Source organism: Macaca nemestrina, chromosome 19 (assembly GCF_043159975.1).
Source record: "Macaca nemestrina isolate mMacNem1 chromosome 19, mMacNem.hap1, whole genome shotgun sequence".
Classification (NCBI taxonomy): Eukaryota; Metazoa; Chordata; class Mammalia; order Primates; family Cercopithecidae; genus Macaca; species Macaca nemestrina.
The window spans coordinates 46025743-46052997 of record NC_092143.1 but is presented as its reverse complement, the minus strand read 5'-3'; the positions used below and the strand labels follow the sequence as shown (position 1 = coordinate 46052997).

General features: G+C 40.9%; 1 protein-coding gene across 9 annotated transcripts in view; it reads right to left on the bottom strand.

The window, feature by feature from the left end:
* LOC105499564 (ectopic P-granules 5 autophagy tethering factor) overlaps positions 1-27255 on the bottom strand; it is a 137322-nt gene that overhangs the window by 71972 nt on the left and 38095 nt on the right. For 7 of the 9 annotated variants that reach the window (XM_071085434.1, XM_071085433.1, XM_071085435.1 and 4 more), the window contains 10 exons: positions 26586-26726; positions 13619-13783; positions 11148-11267; positions 10222-10481; positions 5827-5967; positions 4584-4728; positions 4179-4376; positions 3497-3607; positions 1704-1826; positions 268-461 (listed from right to left, as the gene is read on the bottom strand). In XM_071085434.1, the coding sequence (XP_070941535.1) occupies positions 268-461; positions 1704-1826; positions 3497-3607; positions 4179-4376; positions 4584-4728; positions 5827-5967; positions 10222-10481; positions 11148-11267; positions 13619-13783; positions 26586-26726 (1598 nt within the window). The remainder of the gene's footprint in view (positions 1-267; positions 462-1703; positions 1827-3496; positions 3608-4178; positions 4377-4583; positions 4729-5826; positions 5968-10221; positions 10482-11147; positions 11268-13618; positions 13784-26585; positions 26727-27255) is intronic. The other 2 variants (XM_071085431.1, XM_071085432.1) reach the window with 1 other exon arrangement.

The window sequence follows — 27255 nt, the reverse complement described above, 5'->3', positions numbered from 1 at the left end:
GTTGTTGTCCCTTTGTATCTCCAGAAGTTCTGTGTGAAACCTTGCCCAATCCCAGGGTGTTGTCTTCACTACACTGGTCATGGAAGATGGTAAAGAGAAGCTGCCACAAGACACCACCAACTCAAAAAAGATCCAGTCTAATAAATGTCAAACATAGAGACAGACAAAGAGTCCTCGCCAGAGATCACCAAAGAATGATTCCAACTCACACTCCACAGTCTAAGAACACATAGAAAGAGAGCAGTGAAAAGGCAGAAATGGACTCACAGAAACCTACAATACTGGGCACCATACCCATACTGTGGTCCTGGGCGGTGAAGATACAGAAGGAAGAACTTCTGCCAAATGAGTGGCAGGAGAGGGTGATCAGAAGGCGTGACCAGAGCCTGGTGGGCCCAGCGATAAATCAGCAACCTCTGGAGGGATGGCACGATGGGGAGCTTCAGCTGGGTCTGGGCTTTCTACAAAAAAGGAAGGGCTCTGAGTAACCACAAAATGAACATAAATGCAAATAGTTAACTCTTTCTAAGTGATCCAAATGAAACACCAAACATTCTGTTTTCAATTCAATAATATATTTTTTAAAAATCATATGAAACTTACCTCTCCAATCCACTAGTTAACATTTTAACCTCCTTGGTAGCAAGACATGTAGGGCAGCTTTTTTTCTGTCAAAACACTTCACAGACTCCAGAATGGGTATGGGTCTTAAGAGTCATCTAGTCTAACCTCATTTTCATTTCTGAAATTCCTTGGCAAATACAACGTTATAGTGCAAGGGAACAGAATGAAATGAAAACCAAAAGTAAAGCCAGGGGCAGTGGCTCACACCTGTAATCCCAGCACTTTGGGAGGCCAAGGCGGGTGGATCACTTCAGGTCAGGAGTTCAAGACCACCCTGGCCAACATGGCAAAACCCTGTCTCTACCAAAAATAGAAAAATTAGCTGGGTGTGGTGGTGCACTCCTGTAATCCCAGCTACTCAGGAGGCTGAGGCTGAGCCATAAGAATTGCTTGAGCCTGGGAGGTGGAGGTTGCAGTGAGCTGCGATTGTGCCACTGCAACATTCCAGCCTGGGCAACAGGGCAAGACTCTGTCTCCAAAAAAAAAAAAAAAAGTAGATGTGACTATGTGACCGTCAAACTTTATCAATCTTTTGAAAATTCAGATTTCAAAAGGACATTCGAGAATGCTGAATTCTTTGACAGGCTCTGAAACCCAAAAGCAAATTCTTTAACAGGCTCTGAAACCCAAAAGCAAAATCTATACTAAAATAGAAGGCTCTTTAAAGCCTTATTCCAGTCTTTCCCACACATTAGTAAGCCTAAGAATCAGCTGGGAGTTTTAAAAAATAAACTCCTGGTCCCACTCCAGACTCAGAGACTCCAAATCTCAGAAGGTGAGGTCTAGGAATCTGCTTTTTAACGAGCTCTCTAGGGAATGCTGATGTATGTGGGAGCCAGTGGCAACCCCTGTCACATGTGCAATGATCCAGCCTTCAAATATTAGGTTGAGACTCTTGTTAAATGAAACTTGAGAAGCAAGTACTCTTCAATTACACAGTTTTGAGTACTGGTTTGGTTGTTGAGCTTTCCAAACATTCACAACAAAAGAAGACACAGAAGCCCAAAAGCTACGGGTGAATCCATCAGCAAAAGTGTAAGCTACCTTCTACCACTCAAATACAGAACTGCTATTTGTACCTTCAGAGCTTGGTCAGGGGTGAAAGCAGAGTTTATCACCAATTCCCCTTCAATAACTCTCCGGAGCTGGGAGTCCTCTTCAAAGATGGATTCCATGTTGAGCACTGTCCAGGCAAACCAGACCTACAATGACACCAGATAAAGGGGAGGGGAAGGAGGAGCTTGCCCCACTGACAAAATACATCCTGATATTCCACATTTATATTCTCTTCCTATCTCAATCTCAATCAGCAAATATTTGCAGTTTCTAAAATTAACACATTTTTATACCCACCTATATTCTTGTCACAGATATAAATTTAAATAAAATAGATCATTGGAAAATGTTATGTTCCTTTGGAAAGGCTACTTTAGTACAAGAAGATGTTCATTCACTCCATATTTACTGGGCAAGATCTGTGTGCGAGAGAGACAGGAAAGAGGACCAGACGGGGGCCCTGTCTTTAAGAAGTTTTCCATCTATTGGAGTAGACAAGACTAATAAGTAAGTAACCAAAATGTGAAGTTGAGCAGTGGCAAGGACTGAGTCAAGGTGAAGTGCTACCTCAGAGAAGGTTCTATGTAGAGGTCAGAGGGAAAGGCATGCTGGTAAGAGAATCCGCTAGGCAGAGACAAAAAGAGGAAAAGCCAGGGATGTGTCTAGCTAACAGCAAGGAGTTTGTTCCAGCTCAATCCATGAGAGGTGGGAAGAAGAGCAAGAAGTAAGATGAATAACAGGTTGAAGAATGTTACTACTGATTTAAGTGATGAAACAGACATAATTTTATACACAAAGTGTAAGAGGTGGTAATGATAAAAATAATGCTGCTGATGATGATGACAATAATAATGGCCAACACTCAGTAAGCACTGGCTACGAGCTAAGCACTGTTCTAAATGCTTTACACACAGGTGCCATCATTATTCCCATTTGACAACTGAGAAAACTGAGGACAGAGAGGTAGGCAAGCTGCCCAAGGCACAGAGCTAACAAACAGCAGAACCCAGATTGAAACCCAGGCTGTCTGGCTCCAGTGCCTACTCTAAAGCTCTCCGCAGTGCTGCTGGGCAGTCTCTACAGTCAGCTGGCTGGAGTCTGATTAAGAGCTGTCTATTCCTGAGATAGCCCTTAATTCCACTGAACCTCAGTTATAGCTAGGCACAGTAGTGTGCCTGTAGTCCCCAAATACTAGGGAGGCTGGGAGCAGGAGAATGACTTAACAAGAGGAGATTGAGACTAGCCTGCGCAACAAAGTAAGGCCTGGTCTCCAAAAACGTTTTTTAATTTAAAAAAAAAAAAAAAAAAACCTCAGGCTGCACGCAGTGGCTCACATCTGTAATCCCAGCACTTTGGGAGGCCAAGACGGGCAGATCACCTGAGGTCAGGAGTTTGAGACCAGACTGACCAACATGGAGAAACCCCGATTACTAAAAATACAATGCGCTGGGCATGGTGGCGCATGCCTGTAATCCTAGCTACTTGGGAGGCTAAGGCAGAAGAATAGCTTGAATCCAGGAGGCAGAAGTTGCAGTGAGCCAAGATCGCGCCACTGCACTCCAGCCTGGGCAACAAGAATGAAACTCCGTCTCAAAAAAAAAAAAAAAAACACTCCGTTAACTCCTCTGTAAAACAGGAATGACAACAGCACAACCTCAGCAAAGGGCTACTACAAAGATTAAATGAAAAAGTATACTTATACTAGAATAAGGGCTAAATAAAAGTTAATTTAGACTATTAGTAATTTCTTTGCAAGGATGATCATGAGATTAAAGTTCACAAAGATAACAAATGGTCCTCTCAGTCAGTTTCCTACCTGAGTAGGTGTGGCCAAGCCCTCCACAAAGGAAGGAGTGATGTTGCCTGCCACAATCCAGTTCACCAAAGATGAGAGCAGACTCCGGTCACAATGGTAACCCAAGGCATTCTACACCGGGAGATGTGGAGCAGAGAGAGGAGGCTTTAAGAAAAATCTTATCAATGACCTTTACAAGAGTATCAGCAACTGTCTTACTACAATATAAGATTCTGATAAGACAGAGATTTCAAGGATGTGTCCACCAGCAGCAATAGTCCAAGGCAGAGCATTACAGCCAAATCTAAAAACTGTATTTGGGGGAATCTTTTTAGAAAGCTACTATACTTAGGCCAGCCACGGTGGCTCACACCTGTAATCCCAGAACTTTGGGAGGCCGAGGTGGGCAGGTCACCTGAGGTCAGGAGTTCAAGACTAGCCTGACCAACATAGTGAAACCCAGTCTCTACTAAAAATACAAAAATTAGCTGGGCGTGGTGGTTCACACCTGTAATCCCAGCTACTCAGGAGGCTGAGGCAGGAGAATCACTTGAACCCAAGAGGCGGAGGTTGCAGTGAGCTGTGATCATGCCATTGCACTCCAGCCTGAGCAACAAGAGCGAAACTCTGTCTCAAAAAAACAACAACAAACGACTGTATCTAGCCAATCACTGAAAGATAAATTTTCTAACAGGTTTTTTACCTTATGTTGCTGGTAGAGTAATTTCTGTATGCAGTCTTCCTGCATCAGCTGAAAAGCTGCTTTACACAAGTGGTCCATGAGGAAGAGGATAGGTTGTTCTCGGTACCAGAGATGCTGGCTTATGAGAGCCTGAACCCAGAACTCCAACACAGCAACGGGGCCCACTTCATTGGGCTGAGTGCTTACAGATATGTGTGCCTGTGGAGAAAAGGCTCATGTGATGGGACAGATAACAACCAGCCTCTCATTTTTTAAATAGCAATAAAATAATATTTACCTCCACTAGAAAGCCCAAATCTACTGCCTTTCTTGGCCAAAAGCACACTGAGCCAAGTGATCTGAAATGACTAAAACATAAGCGTGCTAACACTAGAAGTGTGTTTAGGGGCTTGCAAGGGCCCTCACCTGGATCATGCTGTTGAGAAGTTTCACATTGTCCCCATGGCTGGCTCCTGTCAAGTGCTGTGCCACCTTGTGGGTGACCTGTTGTGTGACACCCTGAGGGACACCGCTGTCCAAGTGTAGGAACAAGAGGAGGTGCGACAAAAACCTGCCAAGCACACAGGAGGATGCACTTTACCTTCCAATCAGGAGTCAACGGAATTTTCCCCAGCTAATTACTTACGAGGAAACAAAAAATTCCTAAATTGGTCCCATTTTTTGACCAAAGCACTATTTAAGAAGGGACTCTAGAAGAATAAAGTTTTCACATTTAACATGGGTTAAAAAGAATTCTCTCTACCCACAGAGGTGTAAGAACAGATCCACGACACAAACACATGCAAGTTAAACAGCATTACGAGAAAGACCCAAAGGCACCACTCTCCCCTCCTCACTCCCCACCTCCATGAATAAAGGCAGAGATGTTTCCAAACCATTCAGTTTCCAAACTTGCCTCATGCCCAGGGTGCCGATTCTTAAAAAGGGGTTGAGGGGTTGGGTGAGTAGTTCCCTGGACCTAACCCATTCCTACTAAAGTAAAATCCCCAGGGGAGAAACCTGGGAATCCATATTTAATAAGCTCTTTTGGCCAAGTTGGAGACATACTGCTTGAAAAGACACACAACAGGAAAACTGTAATGCTCCCCTTGTGCCTTTGGATGTACTTCATGTCCCCACCGAACAGGGCTCCTCCACATGCGGTGAGGCCTCACCTCCCCTTTCATTACTCTTTATGAGGCCCCAGCCAGATGCTTTACTCTCTACTCCCTAGACAGGTTGTTCTCTTCCCACCTTCCTACGCATCTTATCTGTTGGCAACACTGCACTATATGCACCGTAAACAATTAAAAACAATCTTTTCTATTGTTACAATGGCAAAGCCATTTGCTGCTCAATATCAGAAGCACGATTCCCAGAATCTCAGGGAAAAAACTGCTCCTTCATATACTTTATAAGCTTTAATAAGCAATTCAAAGTTATAATAAGTGAAAAGGAAAAATATCTTTCATGGTAATAAAACTGGAGTCATTATTAGAATCACTGTTCATCAACCTGCATTCTAAACTGGGGTGCAGAATATTTTTGCCCCATAATACACTGTTGAAATAGCATTCCCTTTATTTTACTTAAGAAATCAGAAGACACAGTCATTTGTACTTGCTGGACTGTTTAAGAGTGTCTCCTGCCACAAATGGAACACACTTACTGCTCATTCTTCAGAAGGTAATACTGGCAAGGGTAAAATAAAGGTAGAATCTTATCCAGGACATGGACCACTGTTCTCAAATGTCTTGACTGGACCAGAACTCCCAACAGTGGGATGCCTTCTGCACAGAACTTCTCAATGCTACGGAAAAACAGAAAGGCAATGAATATACAAGGTAGCTGGTTCATAAAATTCTGTTCTTCCAACGAGTTATGAGCCTTCAATACCTTGGGTTATCTCAGGTCTCCAGCACATGTTTTATACCCAGTCTTCACATAGAAATACTAGACCCTAATCTTCACACAGAAATTCTAGAATTGCAAAGGAACTTAAAAGGTAATCTGTATTTTCATTTTATGGATGAAGAAGGTGAAGTATCATGCCCAAATTCACATAATTTCCTAGGGTAAGGTCAAAATGAGAACTCAGTTTGCACATTTCTAATCCAAAGCACCCTCCACTACCATATTTTGTTTCTCAAACAGAGCTTCTCCTAAGAGAACCACAGGGGCTCTCCTTGTCTGGATATTCCCACAAGGTGTCACAGCAAAGAGGAGACTCAAAAGTGAGCTCAATCTGTCAGTACAGGTTGACTATCCCTTATCTGAAATGCTTGAGACCAAAAGTGCTTTCCTAGATTTTGGAACACTCGAATCATACTTATAAGCTGAGCATCCCTAATCCAAAAGTCCAAACTCCAAAATGCTCCAATGAACACTTTCTTTGAGTGCAATGTCAGAATTCAAAGTTTCAGATTTTGGAGCATTTCAAAGTTTAGGTTTTCAGATTAGGGATACCCGACCTGCATAAACTACAAAATTCTGCTAAAACCAATTTGGCATAAAACGTTTATTATTCTCTGCCTCACTTCAAAGAATCTATCCTTAAAAAATAATCTCAAATATGGAAAAAAATATAAAATACGATCCATGTAAAGATGTGCTTTTCAGGTTTATTTTTAACTCTAAAACTCAGAGGTAGAAAATAACTTAAGGAAATTTTAGAAAAATCCTTTCAATTGGAAATACTATTGCATCATTTTAAAATAATACACATGATGACCAAAGGCAATGTGGAAAAACACTTCTGCTATCAAGATACTAGGGAATAAAACATAAAATTTTATACTCGTGATCATAACTACCAGTTAAGAAAAGTTATTTGTGGAGGGGAATACAGGGACAATGTCACAACAAAACAGTCATTGTACAACAGTGGCAGAAGCGAGTGGCTTTTTCTCCACTTTCCTAATTCTGCAGTTTGGTTATAACCGCTTTAATTCTGGGGGAAAAAACCATTTCAAAAAATAAAGTAATTGTGCAAAGGTTATGCCACAAGGAAACTACTTAAAATATTAAAGTGAAAAACTAAGGATATAAAATTATACATACTTTTTTAAAAGATCAAAGGAAAAATGATAGATGAAAATAAACAGAAAAAAAATCAATGATTTTATGATGGGAAATATTCTGGGTGAATTTCTGACTACTCTTCTCTGCAATGTCCGTAATATTATATTCACACACAACTTATGTCCCTGCCTACTCCGCCCATACCTAAGATTGTTTTAAGTTACTTCTGTATTCTAGTACATCTAATCCTAAATGCCCACCATGGAGTTTTACAGTAGAGATCAGCCCCGAGAGGAAATGCTCATTCTCATGCTCACTCCCATTCAAGATTTAGTAATCAGCACAAATCAAAAATTATCTTTAGAGAGAGCCCACAGCAGTATCAGTGAATAAAGAGCTATGATCCCAGAATGGATACAAGAAATTCGAGAAATCATAAAACACTTAAGTTCAGATAACTGCACTCAAGAGAATCACGTTAGACACTGTTCTAGACATGTTACATGTGTTCTGACTCACTTAAGCCTCATAAAGTAAGTGTGATGTTATTATTACTCCCATTTTAGAGATGGGAAATCCAAAGTACAGGAAACTATTAATAACACTAGAGCTACTGGAAACAATATAAAGAGTGTCTTCCTAAGGACCCTTATCAGGTCTCCTCTTTTCTAAATCAATTCTACCTTCTTTTACTTGGCTTTCAAATATCTCCATAATTTGGCCCAAACACCTGATCACCTCCATTCTCCAACGTGGATCATAGGCATCACTGAGAAGTGTTTCCTCATCATTTCCCCACCTCTCCCCTTACCCACTCAGACACCTGACTCTCCTTTCCACATTCATTCAACCCACCAGCATTTGTTGAATACCTACTAAGTATAAGATCTGGAGATACACAATTGAACAAGATAATGTCCCTACCTTCATAGAGCAAACAGTCCATGAGGAGCGGGGGAGAATACAATGACAAGAAAACACAGTGAGTGTGCTGTTCAGAATGTACAGGAGCTGCACGTGGCAGGAAATGGCCCTTGAGCTGAATCTTCAACAAACTGTGGGCACTGAGTAACTGTAAGAGGAACACAACATCACTCTGCTCATTAGCCTAGGATGTTGTCTTAGTCCATGTTGCACTGCTATAAAGGAAGACCTGAGACTGGGCAATTAATAAAGAAAAAAAAAGGTTTATTTGAGTCATAATTCTGCTGGCTGGAAGACTGGGCGTCTGGTGAGAGCCTCAGGCTGCTTCCACACATGGCAGAAGGCCAACAGGAGCTGGCAAGTTCAGAGATCACATGGTGAGATAGGAAGTATGGAGGAGGCGGGGTGCCAGGCTCTTTTTAACAACCAGTTCTCATGGGAACTAAGTCAAGAACTCATTCATTACTGAGAGGATGGCACTAAGACATTCATGAGGGATCAGCCTGCAAGACCCAAACACCTCCTATTAGGTCCCATCTCCAACAATGGGGATCAAATGTCAATATGAGGTTTAGGGGGACAAACATCCAAACTACGACAGACGTCTTGTCTAATTTAAGACTCCTTTCCAAAACTCAGCTCTTCCATGAAGGTATCCCACTCTACTGATCTCTCCTTCCTTTACATTCTTTCTGCTCAGCTTCTAAGTAGTTCTCAATCCAGGGTGTACATTAGAGATACCTAGAGAACTGGCCCCCAGCCCATTTAGGCCAGGATTCTCACCCTTTTCCCTGCACTGGGATTTTTAAAAGGCTCCAAAAGTAAATCTAAAGAACAGTAGAAGTTGAGAACCACTGTTCTCCACATATCATCCAGCCTGCAATTATATTCTATAGTACTGCTGATTGATTTGTCTATTATCTCAACTAAACTGTCAACAACCCAAGGGAAGCCATCAAGCTATCAAACAATTCTGTATCTCTCCTACTTCACAGCACAAGGCTGAAGACTACAGCTGATTGCAACGGTATCCCACTGAAATTACACTTAATGTGGAACAATATGTTGAAATGAGGATGCTAAAAAGAGTTACGGTGAGTCTAAAATACAAGAATCAGAAAGCAGAGGTCAAAGAGTCTGAAGACAAATGAAGAGACTAGAAAAAAAACTATGCATAAGAAAAGAATCTTTAAAGAAAGGATGTTTAACCAACTGAGAAGTCATTCATGCATTCAGTTATTTACTGCAGCAGATATAGTCTTCACCACTAGGGATAAAACGGTAACACAAGACAAATGCCGTTCCTGGGCACTTCTCTCATAGAAGTTATATATAACTGAATCTCTGAGAAAATTAAACAGATTAACTATGATATAGTGTGATAAATAAATGCTCCAGTGGAAGACATACAGACAGCTATGGGCTCATATCAGAGAGGCATATGACCTGGTCAGGCATTTCATTCTTCTAGACAGTTAAGGGGACCTCTAGTTAAGAAAACCAAACACCGCATGTTCTCACTCATAGGTGGGAATTGAACAGTGAGAACACTTGGACACAGGATGCGGAACATCACAGACTGGGGCCTGTCGTGGGGTGGGGGGAGGGAGGAGGGATAGCATTAGGAGAAATACCTAATGTAAACGACGAGTTAATGGGTGCAGCAAACCAACATGGCACATGTATACCTATGTAACAAACCTGCATGTTGTGCACATGTACCCTAGAACTTAAAGTAAAATTAAAAAGAAAAAAAAAAGAAGCTTGAGTTGGGCTGCCATCAATTTTTCAAAAATTTTACTACAGGTGATCAATTATTTTTATTTGATCACAATTCTGAGGAAGAGAGTATGAATCTACTGCTGACATGAACATTGCACTCCAGGAGACAAGGAGAACTCTCTTCATAACGTAACAAGGTGACTTGCTTGTACAAATCTGAAGTATGTGAATTTGGGCAGCATCTCCCCTTGATAAGCTGTTAATCAAGGATTATTATTTGGCCCTAATTACTCCTCAATAGGTTTGACAGAGGCCTCAGAACTTGGGATATGGAAGATAAAATTCTAGAACTATCTATAAGGTTCAGTAACCCTAGTGGTTCAGCCCAACACTGTACCTGTGGCCCACAGCTGTCATAGATAAGGCTAGATAACAGCCAATGGGCATGCCCGCTTTCACAGCCTTCAAGAGAGGATGAAACGTGGGTGACTCTGTCATGTCGGGCACAGTGATGGAGAAGGGAACAGCTGGACAATTCTGCTGTATTCCATAATCGTTTTTGTGCAGTTTTAGCCTCAAGATTAAATTCCAGGCCCATTGGTTAAATGAGGTCTCGGGCGTCTCTCCATATCGAACAATACTGGCCAAATATGAAACCTAAAACAATTATTTATTTTAAGCCACATTAGTCACACACAAATTAAATCAGTAAGCCCCTACACTCATCTCCTTTTGTGACCAACAATGCCCTCAAAAGAGAGGAATATTCTACTTGCTGGTCTCCAATTAATGTTTATTGCACTACATCGAAGCAATTTCTCACTCGCAACTTCTGCTTACTTACTAGTCACTCTGTGAACCTGATCTTAGCTCATGTAAAAGAAAAGTGACATAAAAGTTGATACTCAATGAATAGTGTGCTGATAAATAAGTTTAACCATCAGACGGAGGTCTCATTTATAGCACTTGCCAATTTTGGTGGTGTAAAAATTCCCACCATGGTCAATTTTAAGCTACCAATAGTTTAATAACCTGGCTTGCAAAGTTCCTAAAAATTTAAGTCAGTTCTCCAGAGCCAGTACAACCAAGCTCTAACACACCACTGTAGTTCAACTCAAATTCTGTAATATTAGAATAGTTATATAAAGGCTATTTTTTAAAGAAGAATCTTTATCAAACCATAGAAGTCAATTATAACATCTTAAATTGCCAGAAATGTTCTTAGGATACCTAATGGTCAATAGTATAAGTTTATCATCTTTATTTCTAAATGTCTTGGGAAGATAAAGATTCATGTTTCCAATACAGAAGAGAAAGAAATACCTGCTTCATACTTTCAGAAAGAATCCCAGCATATGGCTTCTGTGCAAGGTACTTCTGGTAAGCTTCAAGAACCATTAAAGCCACTTCAGCATGAACTGCTTGATCCAGATGAAGGGTACCCTTTTAAAGAGAAAAATAGTCACAAACATAGAACCTTGGTTTGGTTTTGTTTTTGTAACTTTGAATCAAAACATTAGACAGAATAGTAAAAAAGGATTTTCGATGCAGAAGCTAAATGTTCCAAAAATCACATCCCACACAATGAAGCTATAAAATGAGAATAGGCAAAAAACTGTCAAGGGCCATAACACTGCACCTAGATAGGTTTGAACCTGACTTAACCTCTACTCCAGCCAAAAAAGGTTATCTTTGAATGTCATACCCCATTCCACCCAAGAATCTCTACAAACACTTCAGGTCAAGGGCAATGCCACGAACCAGGAAGATGCTTAGTTAATTAAACAGAAAAATATTTAATAAACTGTCTGGGCATGATGGCTTATGCCTGTAATCCTAGCACTTTGGGAAGCCAAGACAGACAGATAACTCGAGGTCAAGAGTTCGAGACCAGCCTGGCCAACATGGTGAAACCTTGTCTCTACTAAAAATACAAAAATTAGCCAAGTGTGGTGGTGCATGCCTGTAGTTCCAACTACTTGGGAGCCTGAAGCAGCAAAATTGATTGAACCCAGGAGGCGGCGGTTGCAGTGAGCCAAGATCGTGCCACTGGGTTACAGAGTGAGATTCTGACTCAAAAAAAAAGAAAGAAAGAAAGAAAGAAAGATATTTAATAAATTATGTCTACATTCCCTTTTCCTGTTCCATCATTAGTTAAATAAGACACTCGGCAACATAGGTAAAATATTCCTTCTGGTGCCTGAAGTTGCCTATCAAATTTCTTACTCTATCTTCCTTTGCAATCTGAAAAAATACATTCCTTAAACCTTTCAGAAAGATGACTTTCCTAACTCTAACAAAGGCGTGGGAAGACTCTCATGCAGCTCTTCGAGAGGAGAGCCTGGGTGATTCTGTTCACAAGCCAGAGAATGTGAAGGTGGAAAACAGCTCCCTGTAGCTCTTGCCTACAAGCATGTCAATGAGAGAGGGCCCAGATGAATCTATGGGCAGTCCCAGGTGGTCAAGGACACCTCAGCAGAAAAGCTCCCAGGCTTCAGTTTCCTCATCTGCACAACAGGTATCATGCTGTCCAGATGCAAGATGGCTTCCAGGACTAAATGACTTGCTCAGAACAAAATCTGTCAAATAGGTGTAAAGGGCTGAGTTTTCCACCACTTTCTCTTTTAAATGTTAATCTTTTGATGGAGGAGCTAACAAATAAGGTCCAAGGTAAAGAGGCAGGGAAGGTTTTTTAACAGTGAATACCACTTGAAATGTATCTCTGAAGATACATGCTACAGAGCAAACCCTTAATAATAACCACACTACTGAGTACTTAATGTGTGGCAAGAATCATCCTAAACATCTTGCATTTCCTCGTTTGTTTAATCCTTACAACAACTCTGTGCGCACTGGCACACGTCTGTAATCCCAGGTACTCGGCAGAAGGCTCTCTTAAGCCCAGGAGTTCGAGGCCAGCCTGGGCAGCATAGTGAGACTCCATCTCAAAACAAAACAAAAAACAACCCTGTGAGATATACTCATTAACATGAATGTTTACAAATAAGCAACCAAGGCCCAAAGAGTTTAGGAAACTTGCTCAGAGTCACACAGCCAGAAGATGGCAGAGCTGGGATTAGAACCCAAGCAGGCTGGCTTAGAGCTCAGACTGTTAACCAATGCACAGTGTTTCAGAAAACAACTCTGACAATGACATGCAAGACTAATTACAGGAGAAAAAGGAACCAGAGGCAGAAGAGGCAATTAGGAGAAACTAAAGTAGCTAGAGACAAAACAACAGATACAGCCGGGCACGGTGGATCATGCCTGTAATCCCAGCACTTTGGGAAGCCAAGGCAAGGAGGATCACTTGAGGTCAGGAGTTCGAGACCAGCCTGGCCAACATGGCGAAACCCTATCTCTACTAAAAAATACAAAAATTAGTCAGGCGTGGTGGCATGCACCTGTAATCCCAGCTACTTGGAAGGCTGATGCAGGAGAATCGCTTGAACCTGGGAGGCGGAGGTGGCAGTGAACCAAGATCGTGCCACTGCACTCCAGCCTGGGTGACAGGGCAAGACTCTGTCTCAAAAAAATAAAAATAAAAAATAAAAACACATACACATGAATAAGGAAAAAGGGAAGAATTTTCAATGTGGAACAATTTATCTTCATTTAATAGTTGCTCATTCTGCAAAAGAGAATTAAAGAGAAAATCCTAAATTCTGACATAGCTAAAAGAATTTGTAGACCTTGCAAATGGTACTCAAAAATGTTAGTGTTCTGAGAAAATCCTTCTTTGAAACAGATGCATGTACAACCTCCAGTCTCCAGGGAATGGTTTGAACACATACCTGTTTAGTAAATCCCCAATTCAGTCCTTCAAGAATAACACAGGCCAGTTTATTCTTCACCACTGTCAGGTTGTAATTCAACAACCAATCCCGAATCACCGCTATCTCAGATGCAGAAGGTTGCCAAAGATACAAAGGCAATTCTTTAAACAAGTATAGAGAAACCTTATTAAAAAGAAAACAATAGTCATTAAAATAAAGACTTAGAACAATGCTATATTACTACAGTATTATATGATTAAACTGCTTATAAAAAATGTTCTCCAAAAGGAACTGGGGTTTTGTTTAATTTTTAGACAAATGAAATGGAAATCACGGACAACCAAATCAAGTGGGTATTAAAATTGATGACACACCAAAAGCACATTTTATAATCCTTTGTAAAGATCAATCTTTTTTAAATATTCAAATCGGTATGCTTCAGTTTAGGTAAACCACCATGCTAATGCACGTTTTTAAAATCATGATAAATCAGGGGACAGTTATTCACTTTGCAAAAGTATTTAGCACTTTAAGTAATTATTCATTCTACGGCATTTAAAAAGATACTCTATTGGCTTCCAAGCCATCTAGGCCAGGGGTGGGGTGAGTGGGAGGGTGGTAAGATGAAACAAGATCAACCAAGAGACCAAGAGTTGATAGTTACTGTTAAAACTTGATGATAGGTCATTATACCATACTATTGTCATTACTTTTATATGTATTTGAAATAATCCACAATAAAAAGTTTTAAAATCCTATTTACAGAAAGTCTACAGCACTACTTTTAAAACAACACATCCGAGTATGCAAATTAAGATAAATCTGGGCCAGGTATGATGGTTCATGCCTGTAATCCCAGCACTTTGGGAGGCCCAGGCAGACAGATCACCTGAGATCCAGAGTTTGAGACCAGCCTGGCCAACATGGTGAAATCCCATCTCTACTAAAAATACAAAAATTAGCCAGGTGTGATAGCATGTCCCTGTAGCCTCAGCTACTCAGGAGGCTGAGGCAGGAGAATCACTTGAGCCCAGGAGGTGGAGGTTACAGTGAGCTGAGATCGTGCCGCTGTACTCCAGGCTGGGTGACAGAGTGAGATTCCATCTCAAAAAAAAAAGATAAATCTGAGTTCAGTTAATAAAGTTTGCTTTAAGGGAGACTGATCAGAAGAACAATTCATTTTACGATGTCTAGAATAGTGCTGTACAACGGAAAAACAATGCAAGTCATATGTGCAATTTCGATTTTTCTAACAGCCACATTTTTAAAAGCCAAAAGAAACAAGTAAAATTAATTTTAATAATGTATTTTATTTAATCAACTGTCCAAAATATTATCATTTCAACCTGTAACTATTAGATAGAATTGAGATGTGTTACATTATTTTGTTAATACAAAGTCTTCAAACCTCAGTGAATATTTTACAGTTAGAGAACATTTCAACTTGGACTAGCCACTTTTCAAGGGCTCCATCTATAGCCACATGTGTCTAGTAGCACCATATCAAACAACCCAGGTCTAGATATTGGCATTTATCAGGTTCCTGCACTGTTCCAAACTGAAGCCAAAACAAAATTTTTAAATAGAATTTCAACTTTTATATTCATAAGGTACATGTGCAGGTGTTACCTACTGTGTGATGCTGAGGTCTGAGGTAAAAATGATCCCATTACCCAAAACAAAATTTAAAAAAAAAAAAAATAGTAGAAAGAGTGAATTTTAAAGAAACCATTCCTTTCCTTTTTAGATTCTTCTGTGTGTGTTTACTTAATTACATTTTCATGAGGATTCATTAATATAGGTCTTGGATCTTTCAAATAAAATGGTAAAATGAAAATTTCAAAAACAGAAAAGTCCTACTGTACGCTGCAAGTATCTGACAGAAAGAGCAAAACAGTAGTGCTAGAACAATCAAGTACAGCAATGAGATCTGTCCGGAAAAGCATCTAGCCTAGTTATGTAAAATAATGGCTTGGCACATATCTGTCCATCATAGTGCTAGAACAATCAAGTACAGCAATGAGATCTGTCCGGAAAAGCATCTAGCCTAGTTATGTAAAATAATGGCTTGGCACATATCTGTCCATCATAGTGCTAGAACAATCAAGTACAGCAATGAGATCTGTCCAGAAAAGCATCTAGCCCAGCTATGTAAAATAATGGTATGGCATATCTGTCCATCAAGAATGAAAGTGAAGCTATCAGAAAAGACCCCAAGAGACATTAAAAGAATAACAAGAGACTACTATAAACAACTCTATGTCAATACATTCAACAAGTCAGATGAAATGGGAAAAACCCCTTTAAAAACGTATCTTACCAAAACTGACTCAGGAAAAAATAAAAACTTGAATAGTCCCTTATCTGTTAAAGAAATCCAATCGTTGATAGGCACAGTGGCTCATGCCTGTAATCCCAGCACTTTGGGAAGCCGAGGCAGGCAGATCACTTGAGGTCACGAGTTTGAGACCAGTCTAGCCAACATGGTGAAACCCCGTCTCTACGAAAAATACAAAATCAGCCGGGAGAGGTGGTGTGTGCCTGTAATCCCAGCTACTGGGGAGGCTGAGGCAGGAGAATCACTTGAATGCAGGAGGCAGAGGTTGCAGTGAGCCAAGATTGCCACCACATTCCAGCCTGGGTGACTAAGCAAGACTCTGTCTAAAAAAAAAAAGAAATCCACTGTGTTGGCCAGGCATGGTGGCTCACGCCTGTAATCCCAGCACTTTGGGAGGCTGAGGCAGGTGGCTCACCTGAGATCAGGAGTTCAAGACAAGCCTAGTCGACATGGTGAAACCCTGTCTCTATTAAAAATACAATAATTAGCTGGGCATGGTGGCATGTGCCTGTAATCCCAGCTACTCAGGAGGTTGAGGCAGGAGAATTGCTTGAACCTGGGAGGGAGAGGTTGCAGTGAGCCAAGATTGTGCCACTGCACTGCAGCCTGGACAACAGAGTGAGTGTCTGTCAAAAAAAAAGAAAAAAGAAAAAATCCAATGTATGATCAAAAGACTTCCCACAAAGAAAACTCCAGACCCAGATGATTTCACCGGTAAATTCCATCAAAAAGTCAAAGAGGAATTAATAGTAATTATGCAAAAACTCTTTCAAAAAACAGAGGAGGAGAAATGCTTTCCAACTCATGTTATGAAGCTAACATAGCCCTAAAACCAAACCTAATAAAGACATAACAAGAAATCAAATGACAGAGCAACATCCCTCATGAACATATGTAAAAACTGTCAACAAAATATTGTCAAATTGAATCTACCAATACCTCAAAAGAATAATACCTGATGATGATCAAGTGTTTTTTATTCCAGAAACACACAATGGCAGTTTAACATTAGAAAACCGGTCAGTGTAACTCATCAACTTAAGAGAATGAAGGAAAAAAATCATAAGATTATCTCATATGAATGTGGAAAAACCACTTGAATACTCATTCATGAAGAAAACTCAGCAAACTGGAAATAGAAAGATACTTCCTCAGCCTAATATAATGCACTTTTGATAGGAAATCAAGCAAGAATGTCCATTCTCACTAATTCTATTCAACACTATAATAAAGGGCCTAGAGTCAATGTACTAAGGCAAGAAAAAAAAAAAAATTAAAGGCATAACAATTAGAAAGAAGAATCCAATTAAAAATTCCAGTGAGAGTTCTCAATAAAATAGGATTTACATAATACGTTTTAAAATATATTTATGCTTTCACCGAAAGTAAAAGTATCACTAACTTTACTTGAAGAGGTTAAAGGAAAGATGCATGGATTTCACTATCAAATATAGAATGTATCCTCTGAAGTGGGCCAATTTTTGAAATTATACAGTAGGCCAAAAGAAAAATAAAACATAGGCCGGGCGCGTTGGCTCAAGCCTGTAATCCCAGCACTTTGGGAGGCCGAGGCGGGCGGATCACAAGGTCAGGAGATCGAGACCACAGTGAAACCCCGTCTCTACTAAAAATACAAAAAATTAGCCGGGCACGGTGGCGGGCGCCTGTAGTCCCAGCTACTCAGGAGGCTGAGGCAGGAAATGGCAGGAACCCGGGAGGCGGAGCTTGCAGTGAGCCGAGATCGTGCCACTGCACTCCAGCCTGGGCAACAGCGTGAGACTCCGTCTCAAAAAAAAAAAAAAAAAAAAAAAGAAAAATAAAACATCAATTTGCAGGTTGTCACCAAATAAATCTCTGAGTTTTATATTCTGGGATCTCCCAAAAGGTTTTGTCCTTAACAACACTTATCCTAACCCACAGCAATCTCTACACAGGATGTGCCTCATGCTAGGCCTCTAGAACAGAAAGTTATCCTCATACTCCAAGTGTGTCACTGAAAGTTCAGAGCCCCCAGCCACAGCTCATTCTCAGATTCTGGAGCTAGGGTCTGATTCCAGATTAGCCCAAGGTCACTGTGAAAATATTCAAGGCCATCATATCCATCTGAAAGCATGGGGGCTTAAACAACTTCCTCCAAAAACCTCACAAGTTCATAGAGCACAATGGAACCACATGTATAAACCAGGAGTGTAGGCAACTTACACTGAAACATTGTGGTTTCAATTTTCACACTTAAAGTTAAGCAAATTTGTGGGCAAATTTACTACTAGAAGTATTATGGCCAAATTTAAAAAATAAATGTAGGCCGGGCGTGGTGGCTCACACCTGTAATCCCAGCACTTTGGGAGGCCAAGGTGGGTGGATCACGAGGTCAGGAGTTCAAGATCAGCCTGGCCAACATGGTGAAACCTCGTCTCTACTAAAAATTAGCCAGGCGTGGTGGTGCGTACCTGTAATCCCAGCTACTCAGGAGGCAGGATAATCGCTTGACCCCAAGAGGCAGGGGTTGCAGTGAGCTAAGATTGCACCACTGCACTCCAGCCTGGAGACAGAGCAAGACTCTGTCTCGGGAGAAAAAAAAAAAAAGGAGCTAAAAACAAGAAAAACACTTGAGAAAAATGTCATGAGCTCAAACTGAAAGAATCATATGATCCACTGTACATTTCTCCAGAATTCATCCACTAATCACTCAAGAAGAAGCAACAGAAAACTTCCTACTGTATTGAACTGTATATGAAAAGCTTTTTATCTCAATATAATCATCTTGCAGTAGCATACAATGTTTTTCTTAAAAAGAAAATGTACCATGTACCACCACTATGGAAAACAGTATGATGGCTCCTCAAAAGATTAAAAATAGAATTATGACATAATCCAGCAATTCTACTTCTGAGAATATGCCCGAAAGAACAGAAAGCAAAGCCTGAAAGAGATGTTTTTATATACACATTCATAGAAACATTATTCACAATAGTCAAAAGGCAGAAGCAACCCAAGTCCCCATCAACGAATGAATGGATAAACAAAAAGTTATACACACACACACACGCGCGCGTGCACCAAGGAATTATCATACAGGCTTAAAAATGAAGTAAATGCTGACACATACTACAACATTGATGAACCTTGAGGATATCATGCTAGGTGAACTAAACCAGTCACAAAGACCACATATTACATAGTTCCATTAATATGAAATGTCTGAAATAGGAAAAAAAATCTAGAGACAGACATTAGATTAGGGCTTAGGGCCCTAATCTATGAAAGTTGCTTAGGACCCTAACCTAAGAAAGTTGCTTAGAGCTGAAGGAGATAGAAGAGTAAGAGTAATAGTTGGGCCAGGCACGGTGGCTCATGCCTGTAATCCCAGCACTTTGGGAGACTGAGGCGGGTAGATCACCTGAAGTCAGGAGTTCAAGACCAGCCTGACCAACATGGTGAAATGTTGGGAGCAAGCCCCCCAAAATCCAGCCATAAACTGGCCCCAAAACTGGCCATAAACAAAATCTCTGCAGCACTGTAACATGTTCATAATGGCCCTAATGCCCACACTGGAAGGTTGTGGGTTTATGGGAATGAGGGCAAGGAACACCTGGCCTGCCCAGGGCAGAAAACCGCTTAAAGGCATTCTTAAGCCACAAACAATAGCATGAGCGATCTGTGCCTTAAGGACGTGCTCCTGCTGCAGTTAACTAGCCCTAGCCTATTCCTTTAATTTGGCCCATCATTTTTGTTCCCATAAGGGATACTTTTAGTTAATTTAATATCTCTAAAAACAATGCTAATGATTGGTTTGCTGTTAATAAACACGTGGGTAAATCTCTGTTCGGGGCTCTCAGCTCTGAAGGCTGTGAGACCCCTAATTCCCACTTCACAACTCTATATTTCTGTGTGTGTCTTTAATTCCTCTAGTGCCACTGGGTTAGGGTCTCCCCAACTGAGCTGGTCTCATCAAGTGGTGCCCAACATGGGGCCTCGAATCCAGGTTGAAGGGTCGCCATAGCGATGGTTAGAATGGAAAACTAGCTGGAGGACACCCGAGTTCTCTTAAAACAATCCCCATCATGAGTAAGAAGGGGAGCTCCGAAGCATCAGAGTAACAGTGGGACAGGTGTGGGGTCTGGTTCGTTCCCCTTGGAACTTTTTCACACTGATAATGAGGAGGAAGGAGAGTATAGCAAAGTAACAGAAGACGTTACAGAGTATGTTTATTTACCAGCTAAAGCTACAGCAGCAAAGGAAGGAGAGGTTCATCCCTACCCTTCTGCACCCCCTCATTATTATTTTGAAGAAAAAGACCCTCCAGATCTTACTTTTCCGGAGGACACTGGGCAAAAAGTAGCTGCCCAAGTGACTGTTCGAGCAGCACCTCAAGCGACCACTCTTAGTTCTATTTAGGCAGGACTTCAGAAAGCTAGACGAGAGGGTGATTTAGAGGCTTGGCAGTTCCCTGTTAGAACACACCCCACAGATCAACAGGAAAATATTACAGATACATTTGAGCCTTTTCCTTTTAAATGACTCAAAGAATTTAAACAAGTTATGAATCAGTATAGACCAGGTTCTCCTTTTGTAATTGGAACCGTTAAAGAATGTTGCTGTTTCTAGTCAAATGATACCTACTGACTGGGACGCTGTTACTCAAGCTTGTCTAACTCCTGCTCAGTTCTTACAATTTAAAACTTGGTGGGCAGATGAAGCTTCCATTCAGGCTGCTCGCAATGCCCAGGCCCAACCTCAAATTAATATAACTGCAGACCAACTTTTGGGGGTTGGTGGCTGGGCTGGTTTCGACGCACAAGTGGTCATGCAGGATGATGCCATAGAACAGCTTAGAGGAGTGTGCATTAGAATTTGGGAAAAAAATCACTTCAGGTGGGGAACAATACCCTTCCTTTAGTGCTATAAAACAGGGACCAAGAGAACCATACGTTGATTTTATAGCTCGGTTACAGGAGTCTCTTAAAATTGCAGATTTGGCTGCTCAGGATACAGTGCTGCAGTTATTGGCTTTTGACAATGCTAATCCCGATTGCCAGGCTGTTCTGCGATCTATCAGAGGGAAAGCACATTTAGTTGATTATATCAAGGCCTGTGATGTTATCGGAGGTAATCTGCACAAAGCTACTCTGCTAGCACAGGCAATGGCAGGACTGAGAGAGGAAAAAGGAAATATTCCATTTCCTGGAGCTTGTTTTAACTGTGGGAAGCATGCTCATACTAAAAAAGAATGTAGAAAAAAATCAGCGAGTCAGGCTGCCAGATAGGGGAAAAAAGAAAACTGTTGAGCCTGAAGTATGTCCAAAATGTAAAAAAGGAAAACATTGGGCTAATCAGTGTCACCCTACGTTTGATAAAGATGGGAACCCGATTTCAGGAAACGCTATGGGGGCCCGTCCTGGGCCCTGTTCTAAACCAGGGCATTTCTAGTTCAGGCCATTCCCTCACCCCTGTACAATGTCTGTCCCCCACCACAGCTGGTAGTGCTGCAGTAGGTGTATGCTGCACAAAAGCTGTGAGCCTTCTGCCTGGGGAATCCCCACAAAAGATCCCAACAGGAGTCAGTGGACCCTTGCCAGCAGGCACAATAGGATTACTTTTAGGAAGGTCCGGTTTAAGTTTAAAAGGCATACAAATACATACAGGAGTCATTGATTCAGATTACAATGGGGAAATTCAAATTGTTGTATCTACGCCTGTTCCCTGGAAAGCAGAGTCAGGAGAGTGCATAGCACAGCTCCTGACTGTGCCATATGTGGGAATGAGAAAAAGTGAAATTAAACGAACAGGAGGATTTGGAAGCACAAATAAACAAGGCAAAGCAGCTTATTGGGTAAATCGAATTACTGATAAACGTCCTACCTGTGAAATAACTATTCAGGGAAAGAAATTTAAAGGTTTGGTAGATACAGGAGCGGACATTTCAGTCATTTCTCTACAGCACTGGCTGTGCACATGGCCAATTCAACCCACTCAGTTTAACATAGTTGGAGTTGGTAAAGCCCCTGAAGTATATCAAAGTAGTTATATTTTTGCATTGTGAAGGGCCCAATGGACAACCTGGGACTATTCAACCAATTATAACTTCTGTACCTATAAATTTATGGGGAAGAGATTTATTACAACAATGGGGAGCACAAGTTCCAATTTCAGAACAATTATATACTCCTCAAAGTCAATATACAATGCATGAAATGGGGTATGCCCCTGGTATGAGAGTAGAAAAAAATTTGCAAGGTTTAAAAAGTTCCCACCAGCCGGGTGCGGTGGCTCAAGCCTGTAATCCCAGCACTTTGGGAGGCCAAGGCGGGCGGATCACAAGGTCAGGAGATCGAGACCACAGTGAAACCCCGTCTCTACTAAAAATACAAAAAATTAGCCGGGTGCGGTGGCGGGCGCCTGTAGTCCTAGCTACTCAGGAGGCTGAGGCAGGAGAATGGCGTGAACCCGGGAGGCGGAGCTTGCAGTGAGCCGAGATCGCGCCACTGCACTCCAGCCTGGGCAACAGCGTGAGACTCCGTCTCAAAAAAAAAAAAAAAAAAAAAAAGTTCCCACCAAAGATTAAGATATCATTTTTGATGGTGGCCATTGTTAAGCCTCCAGAACCTATACCTTTAAAATGGTTAACAGATAAGCCCATTTGGATAGAACAATGGCCACTAAGTAAAGAGAAACTGGAGGCTTTAGAGACATTAGTTACTGAACCATTAGAAAATGGGTACATAGCTCCAACATTTTCTCCTCGGAATTCTCCAGTTTTCATAATTAAGAAAAAAATCAGGTAAATGGAGAATATTAACTGACTTAAGAGCTATCAATTCAGTTATACAACCTATGGGAGCATTACAGCCAGGATTGTCTTCTCCTGCTGTCATTCCAAAAAAACTGACCTTTAATAGTCATAGAGACTCTTTCTTTACTATCCCCTTAGCTAAGCAAGACTGTGAATGATTTGCATTTACAATCCCTGCAGTAAACAAACTGCAGCCTGCTAAGTGTTTTCCTTGTTTTACAGATGGGGTCTACTAATGGTAAAGCTTCTTATTCTGGAGCAAAAGGTAAAGTTTTCCACATGCCTTATACTTCAGCTCAAAAAGCGGAGCTTGTCGCTGTAATTGAGGTATTGACTGCTTTTGATATGCCTATTAATGTGATTTCTGATTCTTCATATGTGGTTCATTCCACATAGTTAATTGAAAATATTCAGTTATTATTTCATACAGATGAACAACTGATGACTTTATTTACCCAATTGCAAACAGCAGTTAAGAGTAGAATGCACCCAAAAAGGGTACGTCACTCACATTAGGGCTCATACACCTCTTCCAGGACCTTTGACTGAAGGGAATCAAATGGCTGATTGCCTAACTGCTAATGCAATATCTAATGCTAGACACTTTCACAACTTAACCCATGTTAATGCCTCTGGTCTCAAACGCAGATACAACATTACCTGGAAAGAAGCTAAAGCTATTATCCAGCGATGCCCAACTTGCCAAATGGTACATTCCTCATCTTTTACAGGAGGAGCTAATCCTCGAGGATTGGAACCTAACTCTCTTTGGCAAATGGATGTCACATATATTCCCTCGTTTGGGAGACTAGCTTATGTACGTGTATGTGTGGACACCTTTTCTCACTCTGTCTGGGCTACATGCCAATCAGGAGAGTCTTCTGCCTGTATTAAATGTCATCTTTTGCAGTGTTTTGCGGTGATGGGCATTCCAGTTTCTATTAAAACAGATAATGCCCCAGGCTATACTAGCCAAGCTCTAGTTACATTTTTCTCTATGTGGAATATTAAACACATTACTGGTATTCCATACAATTCTCAAAGACAAACCATAGTGGAAACAATGAATGTCTCCCTAAAACAGCAGTTGCAAAAGCAAAAAGGGGGAGACAGAGAATATGGAACCCCACAGATGCAACTGAATCTAGCATTATTAACTTTAAATTTTTTGAGCCTGCCCAAAGGTCAGATGTTATCAGCAGCTGAACAGTAACTATAGAAACCAGCTGCAAAGACAGAAGCAGAACAATTGATTTGGTGGAGAGATCCAGTAACAAAAAGTTGGGAAATAGGTAAAATAATAACTTGGGGTAGAGGTTACACTTGTGCTTCTCCAGGCCAAAATCAATAGCCGATTTGGATACCATCAAGACACCTGAAACCTTATCATGAGCCAGATGCAGAGGAATAGACTCCGGGAGGATCCCAAGGATCCCCCCGTTGCAGCCATGTCAAGACTGAGGCTGAGGAGGGCCCCAACTGTCATGAGCAACACCCATCGAACACAGCCACCCACCTGGGGACAGATCAAGAAGCTGTCACAGATGGCAGAAGAAAACCTGAGGAAAGCGGGACAACCAGTCACGATGAATAATTTAATGGTAGCTATGATAGCGGTTATTACCACTGCCGTGAGTATTCCTTCCATAAGGGCTGACACAGAGAATAATTATACTTATTGGGCATATCGATCAATCTTGGCTGGCAATAATGCCTAGATGTAAATCACTCTGACACAGTTACACGTGCTTTCTGATCTCAGTATTTACCATAATAAATCTGCTCCTATTATTGAGGCATAACGCCCTGAAAAACCTATTTGTAAACAGGATTGGACCCAGTTAGAAATAATGAACATACTTGTTTAGGAAGATTGCTTTGCAGAACAGGCAGAGGTGCTACACAACAATTCCTATGGAATCATTATTAATTGGTCCCCTAAGGGGATGTTTAGCTTGAACTGCACCTCTCAGTCTGCGTGCCATGGTCACACTATGTTCAGATGATCTGAACAAAACGGTCAGACGGTAAAAATGATAAGAAGTACGTCAAAAGTTCCTATTATCTGGAACCATGGCGGTATAGTGGCACCTCAACCTCAAATGATATGGCCCGCTCTAGGAGCTAAACATAAGGATTTGTGGAAACTATTAAATGCTCCTAATAAGATCAAAATATGCAAAAGAATAAAAAAGCACCTAAAAAGACACTCTACAAACTTGTCTTTGGATATTGCAAAATTAAAGAACAAATATTTAAAGCATCCCACACACACCTGACCTTAATGCTAGGAACTGAAGCGCTTGAAGGAGTTGCAGACAAAGTAGCAGCTAGTAACCCATTAAAATGGATAAAAACACTTGGAAGCTCTGTGATTTCAATGATGATTGTGCTTTTAATCTATGTTGTTTGTCTTTGTATAGTCTGCAGATATGAATCCTGACTCCTGCAAGAAGTAGCTCACTTGACAAAGCAGCCTTTGCTTTCATCTCTTTGCAAATCAAAGAAGGGAGACGTGTTGGGAGCAAGCGCCCCAAAATCCAGCCATAAACTGGCCCCAAAACTGGCCATAAACAAAATCTCTGCAGCACTGTAACATGTTCATAATGGCCCTAACGCCCACACTGGAAGGTTGTGGGTTTACGGGAATGAGGGCAAGGAACACCTGGCCCGCCCAGGATGGAAAACCGCTTAAAGGCATTCTTAAGCCACAAACAATAGCATGAGCGATCTGTGCCTTAAGGAAGTGCTCCTGCTGCAGTTAACTAGCCCAACCTATTCCTTTAATTCAGTCCATCCCTTTATTTCCCATAAGGGATACTTTTAGTAAATTTAGTATCTATAGGAACAATGCTAATGACTGGTTTGCTGTTAATAAATACGTGGGTAAATTTCTGTTCAGGGCTCTCAGCTCTGAAGGCTGTGAGACCCCTGATTTCCCACTTCACAACTCTATATTTCTGTGTGCATGTTTCTAATTCCTCTAGTGCCGCTAGGTTAGGGTCTCCCCGAGCTGGTCTCTGCAGTGAAATTCCATCTCTATTAAAAATACAAAAAAATTAGCTGGGCATGGTGGCGGGCACCTGCAATCCCAACTACTTGAGAGGCTAAAACAGGAGAATCACTTGAACTTGGGAGGCAGAGGTTGCAGCAAGCCAAGATTGAGCCACTGCACTCCAGCCTGGGCAACAAGAGCAAAACTCCATCTCAAAAAAAAAAAAAGAGTGATAGCTGAAGTCTATGGGGTTGCTTTCTGAGGTGATGAAAATGCTCTAAAATTGACTGTGTTGAGAGTTTCACATACCTGTGAATAGACTAAAAACCACTGACTTACACACTTTAAATAGGTAATTGTATGGTATGTGAATTACATCTCAAGAAAACATTTGAAAAACTACATGAAGATTGCAAAATGACAGAAACAAATTAAATCTGTGTCCTCCTCAACTTATTACTACATACTATTTATTTTGCTTTTGACTGACTTTAAATAGGACCTTCTTTGTCAGTTGTTTATTCCAGGTACAAAATATAAAAACTATGAAAGCCAAACAAGTTATGAAATAAAACTGTTAATTAACTATAGGTCATAAGTAAAGTAAAAATATGTTATTGAAGGAGGTGAACAGGTCAACCTTGAGATTTGAGAGAAACAATCACATCTTTTTATAAGCAGCAGCTAATCCCAAGTTGGCACAGTGAATGACACAGAGGCCGGCACAGTAAATGTTAGTTCCTTTCATCCTGTTTATACCTGCAGTGACAAGATCATTCCCAAGAATCTTCCTATTTTTGCCAATGTTCCATTACTCCAAGATTTAAAAAAACAAAACAAACAAAATCAGCGCTCTTACCATTCCAACCTGGTCAATGGTCTCTTGAACTCTATCCAAAAGAACAGAAATTATCTCAGGATGAACAGCTGTGATGGTCCCTAAAAGCTCTCGACCAACCTTTGAAAAAGTCTCTCTGGTAGACAGGGTGACATAAGATACCTAAATAGGGAACAGGGGGAAGAAGATGGCACTTTCAATATCAATTATCAGTCAAAACACCCTTATATAGTTTTTTCAAGCAAAGCAGAAAGAATCTTATATTGAGCCTTAGTTGACACTATGTTCCAAAAAATGTTAAAACTTCATATAGGCAACTGTCTACTCTGAGGCTGAAAGGTGGAGGGAGAGGAATATAAGAGAATGGCAACTTTTTATAACAATGACTTCAAGTGTGGATTCAAAAAGCATATCCCAAAGTTCGTCGGTAATAATAAAACGGTTCCTGCAGTTTCAAAACTTTTCTAAATTTGAGGAAATCACTACAATGGTGAAAATCAGAATGTATTTCATGGAAATGCCTAGCTTCCCCTACAAAATAAGATCCCTAACTACAAGGTCTTCTAAAACATTAATGTTTACCAACTTGTTTTGAATTAAGTCTTTCAAAGTCTATGTTACAATCCATTAATGCCAATGGTATTTTTTAACACAATGGAATAAACAGAAAAATAACATAGAGAATAAAATA